Source organism: Choristoneura fumiferana, chromosome 16 (assembly GCF_025370935.1).
Source record: "Choristoneura fumiferana chromosome 16, NRCan_CFum_1, whole genome shotgun sequence".
Lineage (NCBI taxonomy): Eukaryota > Metazoa > Arthropoda > Insecta > Lepidoptera > Tortricidae > Choristoneura > Choristoneura fumiferana.
This window is the reverse complement of record NC_133487.1, coordinates 7,973,918-7,987,860: the sequence shown is the minus strand read 5'-3', so window position 1 is coordinate 7,987,860 and position 13,943 is coordinate 7,973,918. Positions and strand designations below refer to the sequence as shown.

The 13,943-nt window shown below is 38.7% G+C and overlaps 3 protein-coding genes across 3 annotated transcripts; all 3 read right to left on the bottom strand.

Moving 5' to 3' along the window:
* Nucleotides 1-8,896: 8,896 nt before the first annotated feature.
* Nucleotides 8,897-11,488, bottom strand: LOC141436563 (uncharacterized). The gene has a single exon (XM_074099567.1). The coding sequence runs from the start codon at nucleotides 11,486-11,488 to the stop codon at nucleotides 8,897-8,899; it is 2,592 nt and encodes an 863-aa protein (XP_073955668.1).
* Nucleotides 11,489-11,505: 17 nt separating this feature from the next.
* Nucleotides 11,506-12,780, bottom strand: LOC141436562 (uncharacterized). Its single transcript, XM_074099566.1, has one exon. The coding sequence runs from the start codon at nucleotides 12,778-12,780 to the stop codon at nucleotides 11,506-11,508; it is 1,275 nt and encodes a 424-aa protein (XP_073955667.1).
* LOC141436561 (uncharacterized) lies at nucleotides 12,780-13,943 on the bottom strand. Its single transcript, XM_074099565.1, has one exon. It carries the CDS (start codon nucleotides 13,941-13,943, stop codon nucleotides 12,780-12,782), a length of 1,164 nt encoding a protein of 387 aa, XP_073955666.1.

Below are 13,943 nucleotides of genomic sequence, written 5' to 3'. Positions count from 1 at the left end.
TTTTTTTCGTGTTATTTTTTATAAAATCCGCGAATTCGCGAAATTAATTCGCGGGCGGCCATGACACTTAACGGTATTTTGAAATACATCCGGGAGCCGGTGTTTCGACACTTCGCGGGCTTTTCGCGGGACGCCGGGAGCCGGTCGCTTGACACCCGAAGGCAAAATATACGGAGTGTGTGGACATTATAGATTGTTACTGATAGACAGACAGATAGACAAAAAAAAACAAGATTTTTTTATGTCTGAAGTCCGTAGCATGGTGAACGGTTGTGTTGTTCTGATGATGGTGGTGATCTGCATGAACACACATTAATTGCATAGACGTAGCTATCATAATCGTGGCTGAGCAAAGTAATCGTTTATAGTTCATTTTACTTTTCATGATATTTTTCACATTTTTATGTTTTTCTATACAAATATGTTTATGAGTGATACAAAAAGTCATGTAGAGAGCGCCTTTCACATCATCCAAATCCCCTTGCAAAAGTGCTGCTGCAACCTTGCGAAACAAAGAGACTAAAAAGGGCAAAAAAATACGTGAGAGCTGGTCGATGGTCCACCTCTTTACAAACGCCACCTTCCCCCTCCAAAAAAAAAATAATAATCTCCCGGCCGTATTCGGCTACAGTGACTACTTCCTACTGCTGAGAGCGGAGCTGGTGTGCTCTCAGGTGACTGACGTATCCGATCTTGAATGTGCACGTCAGCACCCCTCCGACCTAATTGTAGAATATGGCCGCAGGTGGTCTGGTCTTGAGCTCGTCTCGCTTCGCATCGAGCTCGCTCCGTCGCCTTGCCTCAAACTCGCTCACCGATGCACGGCTCGCCTCCACTGAGAGCGATTCCCTGCCAAATTCTCCCAATGTGACGGGTCTATGTCGACTCTCTTCATATGTCGCTTTAGCACATCTTTGTACCGCAGCATCTGACCGCCTTGTTTCCGCTTGCCATCTTGCATCTTGCATCCCCCTCCCTTCAACTTTATCTGATTATAGTCTTGCGACTGATGGCAGATAATAATAACAATGAAAAAATATATATGTATATAAAGCGATTTCTCTTCAGTTTCTCATCCCTACATTAGACATCGATATTCAGGAAGTTTCGTATGTGTGGCGCCGACTCGCAGATAAAGTTGGGAGCTAAGATGCGCAACGTTTTGCGGAGTCATCGTAACTCGCTCCCGCACAGCTGTGTCTCGTATTACATTTCATACCTACTCACATTTGTTGTGATGCTCCTTGGAATATTAATTAGAGGTGACTTACCAGGTGATACTTTCGTGTGTATTTTCTTCGGCTATATTTAAATGAACTTTATAAAGTACTGAAATCTGTTCCCATCGTGAAAATTCGGGACACACGGCCCAATATATAACTTCTGGTAACATGGTAAATTATGTTGCTCTGAGAATGAACTCTGGTGGAGTTCGAAACGTGTCAGCATAGTGTGGTTTGTGGTGATAGTTGAGTTAGTGTGATTTGTGTGTGTTCTTACAGTGTGGAGGTGGAGGAGCTGCATGAACGCACATTGGTATTGCATAGACGTAGGTATCATAGGTCACGGGTGAGCATAGCAATTGCATTACAATAATAATTATTGACTTACTACAGTAAAAAAGGAAATAATATATATATTTATAGCCGGATATATATTCTTCTGCTTCTTGGATAAAGAAAATGTTAAGATAGACAGTGAACCAAACTTATAATGATCAATTATAAATTTCGCTGTACACGCAGGTTACCAGTTTGCTTATAACTACACGGTAACAATCAAAGTTAGACGTGCTAACGAATAGAACACCAGTAAAAGCTGCTTGAGTTAAAACTGAAGTGCATCTCATAGTAAACTCGATCTTTTAGTAATTGAACAGGTACTTTATTCACAAACATCAATAATACGAATCATAATCCGCAATAAACTTCGTCAACACTGGTAGGTACAAGACACAGTCAATACTGGTACAGGTCAAAGTCGACACTGGTACAGGACACATTCAACACTGGTACAGGACACGGTCGTCAACACTGGTAAGAGACACAGTCAACACTGGTACAGGAAACAGTCAACATTGGTACACGATACATTCAACACTGGTACAGGACACAGTCAACACTGGTACAGGACTCAGTAATTTAATTAATAATAGTCCAATAGTATATTAGTAGTATAGGTGTTAGTTGCATTATTGTATTGGATGCGTAGTGCGCCATAGGCTCGCATTGTATACCTAACCCACAAGCTGCTCGAGTAAACAAAGAACCCAAAAAACACCCGATTCTCACTCTAGGGACACAATGTGTGGATTTGAAAAGTCCGATCTCAATTTACATATCCTGGTCGATTCTCAAACTGCATTTTAGTAAGTAAGGGCTCAAAAAAAAATCACCGTTATCACTGCATAACACACCTTTACACTAGGTACTCGTAATAAATTATTTTGATTTGATTTTGATTTGACTTTTGTAAATATTCACCTCAAATATCATGACAATTATTAAATAAATTTTTAAATTTCAGTTACTGTATGACTATATCTATTTTTAACCGACTTCAAAAAAGGAGGAGGTTCTATGTTCCAATGTTTGTATTTTTTTATGTATGTTCGCCGATTACTCAGTCAATTGTGGACCGAGTTTCAAAATTCTTTTTTTATTCGAAAGGGTACTCTTCTTAGGTGGTCCCATTGTCACCAAGTCAAGGTCTGATGATGGGATCCTAGGGAAATCGAGGGCAAACCTCAAATTTTATAGGCACACCAATAGCGATTTTGGCATTTTTAGCATTAAGATAAGCATTTACATTCAGAAAGTATCATTTAAACTGGACCTGATGAAGAAGACCGTAGATGACCAATGGAACTCGTCAAAGCTAAGTAATGCTCGCTCGTCTATAAACGATCATTATAATTAATATACCTAGATAAGCGACTAAGAAGGAGCTTTAAGTTAATGATTCTTTCGAACTGATCTGATGCTGAAGCCGGAAGGTAGGCAACGGGATTGTTCGATTCCTGCTGGTTTGTGCTGAGGCACCGACTTCGAGCTAGTAGGAACCTAGTGCTAGAAAAATATTTTCAAGGGTTTTGTAGTCGGTTCCATTTTTTGTTATTTTTTTATTTGTTTGGAGTCGGTTTTACTTATTTGGATTTTTTTGGGTATATATAAACATCTTACATAGTTATTAAATCTTGGAAGTGCTCGTAGGTGTTACATTGTTGGAAGTGCACAACTTGTTTTACAGCGCTCAGTTTACTCGCCACTCTACTAAATTACTAATACAGGTCTGTGCCGACCTTAAGGTTTTATACTTTTGAAATACCGTAAATGAAGATTGAAACCGCTTTCAAAACTATTTTCAACGTTTATTTTTTGCTGTTCTTGTACATTTCCAGATTATCCAAATAATTTAATAAATGCGAAAATTAGTTTGTGTGTGCGTGTATGCATGTTACTCCTTCGTACTAATATGGCTAGACGGATTTGGCTGAAATTTGGTGTGTATCTATACAACCGAACGTCTGGAATATATCACATGAGTTACTTTTTATTCCATTATCTCCAAATGACCGGGTCTCTCAACCACAAAGGTTTTTAGTTTTTCGCTTAATAAAAGGATTCTTAAAGACTGACTGACTGACCTGACTTTAAATTGTAGCTTTATTACTATTATATACTTACATGCTATAAAATATGAATGTTAAAGTTTGAAAAATAAAAATTGCGTGTTCAAAACATTGTATAACGTAGGTACCGTTGGAAAATATATCTTGTTTATTTTTCAAAAAGTTGACCAGTTGTTTATTAAGATTTTTTCCGAATTTCCGTTAGCACAAAAGATGACATAAAGGTAAGACTTTAATTTTTTGGCTTCTAAGCTAAAGGACCATTCATAGTTTACATCAAAGTTTAGGGGAAACATTCTGGCGATTTGTGACATACGAACAAAATAATCACTTTTCAATAGTACTGAGTACGATCGATGTATCCTACCGGCTGCGCCATGTAGAAGTGGAACTTGGGACACGTAATTAAACTACAGAATTCGGTACAAGACTCTCGCTCCTTTATTCAAATGTACACACATGCTAGACAGGACTTAAAACAATCAATATTGGTGTTACATATAAATCAAGCTAATGTTATCATCAAAGTGTTTTGTGACATTTTATGTCTACGTCATCGCACAGGTTCTCTATTGGATGGCATAACTGTATTTGTAATATTATTGTTACACATAATTGTTTTTAGCCGAATTAACGATGTGCATACTCATCATTACGCATAAAATTAAAAAGCATAAATACGGAAAGCATCATCTTCATGAAGACTAACGTCAAATAGCATAAGTACAAAATGTCACAATAATAAATTTGCATCATTACAAAGTGCATAACCACAATCACGAGCCTGATTCACTACGAGAAATGGTTAATTTTGTGTTAATATATATTTAGGAACTAAGGCGAGGTCGACGGAGGTCCGCGAAGCGGATCTCCTATTTTTGCGTTGTTTGGGCGCACGGCGCCTGGATATCATACTAACCTAACCTAACCTAATACAAATACAAATACAAATACAAATATTTTATTCATATAACATTGTACACGGTACGTAATGTACCTAACGTGATCTAACCTAACCTTATACTTTGTTGTTCATTTATAACAAATAATCACAAACAATAATATGCATAATGTGTATTACTCTAATACAAATTAGTCCAACTGAAATTATTTTAATAGCTTAATTATGTCAAAAAAGTAGTAGGCCAAAGTATTACTATGCCGCAGTACTATTATGCCAATACAAATTATGCCAAATCAATTATGCGAAACAATAATAGTCTAAAAAAATTATGCGATTGAAGGGGATCCCCATCGCACACGCGGCCGCAGAACTCGGCTATGACTCCGTCAAGTATACAACAAAAGAATACGGGAGCAGGCACGGTGTAGGCTAATAATAGTTCTGTCATGTTAAAGTAAACCTCCACGAAATATCATTTCAAAGATCCTCGTCAGACCGTCTCACCTTTGCCTTTATGAATAACCCAAAGGCCTAAATAAAGTGTTTATAAATAAAGGTGACCCGAAAATCGTGAATCCGATAAGAGGCTTTCACGCTATGATAGGACCGAAAACTACAAAGGTATCGGTTTTCACCTGACATTTTGCTATACTTCCCGTTGGACCATTTTAGAGATGTGAAATGAGTCAGAAAAGTTTAGATGGTTTCGTTTAAAATCATGATTCGAATCGGTCTTACAACCGCCACCGTCCACACCTCCTCGTATCACGTATTTATCACGTGTGATAATTATGTTATTTTTGTTAACTCACCGTACTGATGTGTGGAGCTCAGTAATAAATTTGTTTCTTTCTTATTGCTATTGTAAGAAGAGGCCCGATCTAAAGCGATAAGGGCGCCTATTATTTAGGTTCTGGTCCCACCGCCGGCGAGGAAGCGATTAGATATCGACTTGGCCGTGGGACTTGGCTTGTATGTAAACCATCTTTTTTGTACCATGTTTGAGCAAATAAATGACTGATTACTGATTACTTTTTTTTCGCTCAAGAAACGAACAATGGCTATGTCAGTAAAAGTGATACTTACACAATAGTGCTAGTGTTGATCGCTGGCTGTTCACACTGCCGGCGGTGAAAACTCTCTCTCTACTAGTTCCTATCACAAATAAGACTCGCTCTGATGCTTGCCTGGCAGTCCAAGAGCGCAAACAGCCATCATTTTTCTCTACAGGGTGAGAGTGATCACTCGTCGCGCTCTAACACTCGCTTGTAGCCCAGCGACAAAACTATATTAAGAATTACGCTCACGCTGCTCATGTACTCGTTTCTAGTTTCTAACTCTACTCGCTTCTCTTTCATCGTTGGTGGTGGGACAAGTACCTTAGCTTGTAATTTCGAGATCACTGTGTGGTCGAGACGCTTACCAAAAAAAGTTGAATAAATAAACACACATCGTTTAAGTACTTAAGTATTCAAAAATGGTTCGCCGCACCGCCCTTCGCGCGTTCTCTGATAAACTATGGAAGTAAACTATGGAACAGCGCAGACTTAGACAAAACGAACTGAAAAGGAAAAGGCTTTTATGCAGTAACATTTAAAACTAGACTTTACTTCACTGCGTGAATCGTTAGATCTGGCCGTTAAATCGAAAAAATGGATTTTAATAAATTTCCGCTGGAATTGGCATAAATTTTAAAAATATCTCTTAGTCTTCATTTATTTATAAACACCCGTGTCTTGGCTTGATTTAGCGGTTAAGATTTTGGGATTTTATTTTAATCTCATGGGAATATCGGGATAAAAGTGCACTATATGTGTTACTCTATCTAACATACAATATTTCATCTAACAATGTTTAGCTGTTTACACACACACACACACACACACACACACACACACACACACACACACACACACACACACACACACACACACACACACACACACACACACGCGCGCGCCGCGCGCACGCGCATACAAACACGCATACACATAAGTACTTAAAACTTTTTCGTTTACAATATTAATAGAAGGTATTGTATTGTGTCATGTGTCATTAATCTTCATAAAAAATATTATATTCAGTCGTACTATTCTCGTATTAACTTTTCAATAGAACGGGACATTTCTGCCAACGGATATGAATGTGTCATATTTACCTCAGATTTGGGTATAAAACCAGCAAAGCGTCATGATATTTAATTATTTGTTACATGTCACTTCCATGTTTCACCTACCTCGTTTAATATTACGTTTTCATTGTTTCGGGGTAAAATACCTCCCTTTGCTACCTGTTTCAACTTGTATTTTGTCACTTAAAAAGGGACTCATTTAGAATTTAGTACTGTATTTGATACTAGGAGTATAGTGTCGTAGTGAGTATTTGTAAACTATAATTATGAAATAATTAACGTCTGAATTTGTTACTCATTTAAGAAGCTTAATATCCAAAGTTATAGATCTCATAAAAAATAATCATACTGCCTATCCTGTTCTATTTTATACTAAATTATATACCAATACTACTAAAGCTTTAAGACTTAACATATTTAACACTATCCCGGAGCCATTTATAATAAAACTAGAATCCGAGGCATGAGCGTTTATATACGGACTATTCATTCATAATGTTTGAAAAATTACACTGTACTTCATAAACTTGAAGTTGAATGAATAAATTATCCTGTCAGTTAGGTAGCTAAACAATTTAATGTTCACAAAATTTTCCAGCGACAACAATTCAAACTTAATCTCAGTATTTTGAAATAGTATTTTATGCAACAGTTGTATAATAGGGTTCAAAAAAGGTGAGTGGCGTGAGTTACATTACGAATTCGTAAAAAAAAGACGCCACGGGCTTTTTTTGACTTGCTTATACAACGTTGCATACAATACTTTTTCTTCGACTGGGTACTTATTAATTACAATACAAAATTAGAGAAATAGTAAACTTTAAACGTTTTCATACTTCAGGAAAAAGTATGGCAAACGCAAAGAAAAGGTAAACAACAATAAACAAGTGAGTGAGTTAAAATTTGTTTTTGATTAACTTTTACTTGCCTGTGACGATGTTAAAAATACGAGTTACTTATATGTTGGCAGGCTATGGATTGTGTTCGAAAAGCTTTAATTATGTATAAAAACCATATAAAATATGTAACTGGCTACACCTTAGCCTCTCCGAACGTACGTAAGAAAAAAAAATAAGTGGTTGCAGTATCGTTGTAGGAACATTACGATACAGTGCTGTTATGGGGAAAAGACAATATAGACTTTTCCAGAATCTTGTTATGTATGCTGTTATATTATTGTTCGTGATTAAGTAAATCACAGATTACAGTATAGCAGTAAAAAAAGTAATTAATAGAACAAAGTAAAAGCTGAAATTTGTTTTTAAACCAGCGCTGAGCATCTTAACTCGAGCGTTTTGGCTTTAAGTCACCGTTGAAAAGGGTACCTAAAGCCGACCCTAATCCACGTTGACAATACTGCCCATAAACTGGTGAAGGGTACTGATAACTAAATCAAATTTCCTCGGCGCAGGCTTGAATAACATGTGGCCGTATATATTTATGTAAATGGAGGTGAGATGGTGGCGAATAATAGAACCGTAACAGTTTGTCTTGGTATTACTTTATTTTACTCGCGCCCCGATCGTATTTACCGCGAATGAATTAATCAATTGTGCGAGGAAGAAAACGCACTATTATCGCCTCGGGTCACATTCATTATTTACTTATATCCGTCGACCTACCTGGACCGCGTAAACATTCTAACAAAGAATATTAGATTATGCAGCTAGCAAATCGAAAGTAATATATGTTTTTTTTTTTACTTAGAGCCATTTTATTAAAAGAAGGATTACGAAAACAGTGATTAAATTTTAATAAGTCACCGAGCACTTACGTCACCGAACAAAACGTCTGCAAAAGAAATCTCTTGTATGTCTTTCATTTTTATAAAATAATGCCGAGACTCAAAAAGCAGCAGTTTCATAATGAAATCAAGCGATTTATTAATTTTATTAAATCACAGCAAAGTGAAAGTCGTTATATGAGTAAGTACATAGAATATTCTTTTATCGTGGAACCAAAATAAACCTGAGGTGTGCCGTACGCTGAAGGTGTAGGAGAAATAACAAAACTACCGTTCTAAGCGGTATCCAGTGCAAGACAAATTTATTGCAAAAAATAATAAATTAAACATCAGTTTGGAACTCGTAGCGCCCTCTAGCGGCGGGAATGTGACTTTTTGGAAAATATTTAATATGACATGCAAAATCTAATACAAATTGATTTGGATTTTAAGCGACACAAAAGTAAAGTACTAAACATGTATTATTAACCCAAACATACTCCCCCCCTAAAGGACGGAGTCCTTTAACATTGGTAAAACGCAGAGTTTCGTAATAGGTCTTTGCATAACGCCAGATTTCGTACGTATATCGTAAACACGTGTCAGCCCGTCAGAACCGGGGTGTTTAGCGGCTATACGGCCCATTGGCCACTGGCCTGGAGGCAGTCGTTGGTCTTTGATCAGCACTAAATCACCCAACTGCAGATCATTTTGGACGCGATTCCACTTGGGACGCTGTTGCAATCGGGTTAAATATTCACACTGCCACCTTTTCCAAAAATCTTGTAGCATCTTTTGCGTCAGTTGCCATCTAGTCAAACTGTGAGTCTTCCATTCCGTGAAATCGTCATCTGGAATAGCAACAAGCGGTTCGCCAATCAGCAAGTGGCCTGGGGTCAATGGTTGAAAACTATTAGGATCATCATTTAGTGGAGATAAGGGGCGAGAGTTGAGACAGGCTTCGATTTGGGCAAGTAAGGTGGTTAGTTCTTCAAACGTGAGTGTAGAATTGCCCACGACCCTCTTCAAATGATGTTTTATTGATTTAACGCCTGCCTCCCATAGACCGCCAAAATTAGGGGCTCCCGGCGGGATAAATTTCCATTTAATATGCAAGTCTTCCAGCTGGGCTATAAATTCATCAGGTAAACCAGAAGTGCACCGACGCCACATTATGATCAAGTCCTTTTTAGCCCCGACAAAATTCGTTCCGTGGTCACTCCATATCTCTGCACATCGCCCTCGCCGCGCCACAAATCTCTTAAGGCCCGCTAGGAATGCCTGAGAGGTTAAATTGCTCACCAGTTCGATGTGGAAGGCGCGAGTTACCATGCACACAAAAAGTGAAATATAGGCTTTGTTGCTCTTGGCCCCGCGACCTTTGCTCATGCGCACATTGATAGGTCCAGCAAAATCTACACCCGTGAAAAGAAACGGTTTAGCCGGCTTCACTCTTACAGCAGGTAAGTCCCCCATCAGCTGTGTACTAGTCTCTGCTTTTTGTCTTATGCAGATTACGCATCTGCGTACGTATTTTTTAATCTCATTTCCAACATTAATCAGCCAATATTTTGATCGCAGATATGTCATCATTAGTTGCGGGCCGCCATGGAGAGTACTGCTGTGAGCTTCAGCCAAAAGAAGAGGCAACAGAGCATTGTCCTTTGAAATAATAATAGGATATTTCTGTTCCATTTCTAGTTCTGCATGGCGTAGCCGACCGCCCACTCTTAGCACGCCCTTTGGATCCAAAAAGGGGGAGAGTGGTAACAAACGACTTCCTTTTTTAACAGGCTTTTTATTTTTCAGATCAAGAATTTCCGAGTTGAACACTTGCTCCTGTGATTTTCTCAAGCAAATAGTAAGAGCCTCTTGTCTTTCTTCTGATGTTAAATAACCAGGTAAGTGTTCCTTATTTTCCTTTTTTGTTTTCAGGTGTAACATCCATCTTCTGCAGTAGGCGACGACGCTAATAAGTTTTTTGAGGGATGAGTATCTGCGTGCTAAGGTAAGTATAAATTCATTTTCGTTTATATCCATTTCCGTCACCAATGATTTTATATTTTTACGACATTCTAAGTCTGTTTCAGGTATGTGGTCTTTGGGTAAGGCAATCACTGGTTCCAGCAAAAATATTGGCCCATTCCACCAAAGCGAATTTGACAACAGTTTTCTAGGCAACAGGCCACGTGATGCAGGATCAGCTGGATTTTGTTTGGTGTTGACGTAGTACCAGTCTTGGATAACAGTGATTTCATTAATTTCATTGACTCTGTTCTTGACAAATGGATTCCACCGAACTGGATCGCCCTTAATCCATGCTAGTGCTACTTGCGAGTCGGACCATGCAAATACTTGTTCCTTTCTCAACTTCATTATTTTTGCAACATGATTTAGGAGCTTACTAAGTAGAACAGCAGCGCATAACTCCAGCCTTGGGACTGACACTTGCTTCAGCGGAGCTGCCTTAGTTTTAGCCGTAAGTAAAGTAACCTTGATTTGCCCCTGAGGTTTAATGGCCCTCACATAGACTACGGCCGCATAAGCACTTATGGAGGCGTCGCAAAATCCGTGTACCTCAATAGAATTTTTATCTTCCTTGGTGTGTATCCAGCGATCTACTTCAACTTCAGTTAATGCGGGGATCTCGTCCCTAAATGTCTGCCAATCTTTAATCAAAACTTCAGGCAGTTCTTCATCCCAACTCACTCCCAGTGTCCATAATTTCTGCATAAATGTTTTAGCGATGACAATAGAAGGGGCCAGCCATCCCAGGGGATCAAATAGCGAAGCTATATCCGACAACACATTTCTTTTCGTAACAGGCTTGACTGGTAAGTCTTTTAAATTGTTTGTTATCTTAAGCTTGTCTTCCTTAGTTTTCCAAATAATACCCAGAGTTTTTATGTTTTCACGTTTATTTACTTCTAGTTTTATATTTTCCTCCCTTTCTTTGGATTCGACTTCTTGCAAGACCCTTTTACTGTTCGAGCTCCATTTTTGCATCTTAAAGCCCCCTTTTTTTAGAATTTCGGTAACGATTTTTAGGTCCCTTATAGCTTTCTCCTCTGTATCATGGCCTGACAAAAGATCATCCATATAAAAGTCTTCCAGAATTATACGCTGAGCTTCAGGATGGTCCCGACTTTCATCAATCGCCACTTGTCGTAGGTTTTAATAGCTAAGTACGGCGCACAAGCAGTTCCGAACGTCACTGTAAGTAGACGGTAGTCTTCAATCGGCTTGAGGGGATCAGATCGCCAGACAATACGTTGGTAATTCGTATCTGCTTCGTGTACGCCTATCTGTCGGTACATCTTTATTATATCCGCCACATATGCAACTTTATGTGTCCGCCAACGAAGCAGAATGTCTCTCAAATCTTCCTGCAAGGTCGGTCCTGTAAGTAATCCATCATTCAATGTAACTCCATTTGCACCAGCAGAGGATGCGTTGAACACGACTCTGACTTTAGTGGTCTCTTTATCGTCTCTGACTACAGCATGGTGAGGTAGGTAGACACATTTTTCCGTACTATCATCACCCTCAATCTTTTTCATATGATTCAAATCTATATACTCTTGTAACACGTTGTTATAATCGGTTTTCAGAGATGGTGTTCTTTCTAATCTTTTCTCTAAGGCAATCCATCTTCTGACTGCAATGTCTCGCGAGTTAAGTGGTAAGGTTGGTGGCTCTTCTCTGAATGGTAATCTCACTACGTAACGGCCATCACTGCTTCGTTTATGTGTATTTTCAAAATTCTCTTCTGCCTTCCTGTCATCTGAGGTTAGTGCGTAAGTATCTTCTTCTATGGTTTCTAACTCCCAGAACTTCTTCAACATGCTGTGCAAATCGACATTTAGATGCATGCTGACGATGTTTTTAATATCAGTGGTGCCCGATTTAGCTATACCAGAAACAACCCAACCGAGGTGAGTCTCTTGAGCTATGAGGGAACCAGAGGGGCCTTTAATCACACCAGGTTTAAGAACTTCACTGAAAACTTCGACTCCTAAGAGCAAGTCGATGTGACCTGGCATGTGACACGTAGGGTCTGCTAAGACCAGATGATCTAAATATTTCCACTCTCCAATATCAATCCTTTTTGCCGGCATCATGTCGGTGAGGTGACGTACAACGTACGCTGTGACTTTCATTGTAAGTGTGGGCTCAATTCTTGATGAAAACTGTAATTCTGTGCAATGTTTGAGTATAGTCTTCATTTGGCCAACTCCTGTTACATGTCCGCTAATAGATGCCCGTCGTAACCTAAGCCTTTGAGCAGCGGCCTCGGTGATAAACGATTCTTGCGAGCAGGGGTCCAGTAGCGCTCTCATCAAGTGTTTTTCCCCATTTTCAGCTTTTACTTGTACTAGTGCAGTCGGCATCAGCACCGCTTGCCTCCCAGCAGTGAAGTGAGAAATAATATGCTTTTTATTTTATCTTCTTTTTCTTCCTTGATATCTTCTTTGTTGTCAGAAGGAGGTGCTGAGGTCACAGGGTCCTTGGTATAGTTCCCCGACTGCTTATTCCACGTACTGTGCAGCAGAGAGTGATGTCTTCTCCCACATCGGCGGCATGAAGATTTTTGTTTACAGAATTTCACAGAATGCCCCGGCACTAGGCAATTGAAGCAAAGCCGCGCGCCTTGCACATATTCCACTCTCTTCTCCACTGATAATTTTCCAAATTCTTTACAAGTGTATAGTAAGTGATCTTGGTTACAGAAAGCACATGTGTGTTCCACTGTGTTAGTGTGGAATGTCCTCTGTTTAACAGCTGAGTTCGATAAAGTTGAACCCGGCTGCTGAATCATTTCTAATATACGAAACCTTTTTTCTAAGAATGTTGTTAGCATTTCTAGTTTAGGTAATTCGCTAATCTTTAGCCTTCCCAAATCTTGTTCCCACTCTTTATGCGATTCTTGATCGAGTTTGTTAACAATCAAATAAATTATCAATATGTCCCACGATTCAACTGTGATTTGTAAGTTTTTTAATTTATTTAAGCATTCGTTCGTCGTATCTAATAAATCTCGTAAACCTTTTGTTGTTCCTGAGGTCAATTTTCGTTGATTTATTAATCGACTCAATATCGTATTGACAATGATTCTTTTATTGTTAAATCTTTGCTTAAGAGTTTCCCACGCCGTGTCGTAATTGTTCTCAGTTATAGGTATATGCTTTAATAACTGTTCAGCTGCACCTGATAAACAACTTTTTAAATAATGCATTTTCTGTACCTTATTAAGTGTACTTTTATTGTGTATTAGCGAAACATATAAATCTTGAAACGAAGTCCACTCGTGATAATCGCCAGAAAATTGGGGAATGTTGATTTTTGGTAATTTTACTTCGTCATGTGCGCTCGATGATGCAAAGGTGGACGGTAAACTTGAGGGATTTGTTTCACTTCCTTTAGCCGGCGATGCCATCATAAAGTCCATCATATTTGCCTTCATATCAACAACCTTTTCTTCCAACTCAGTAAAATAATCTTTGGTAAAATACTCGTACTGACTACGCTCTTGTTTAGGTACTAACTTCAACAT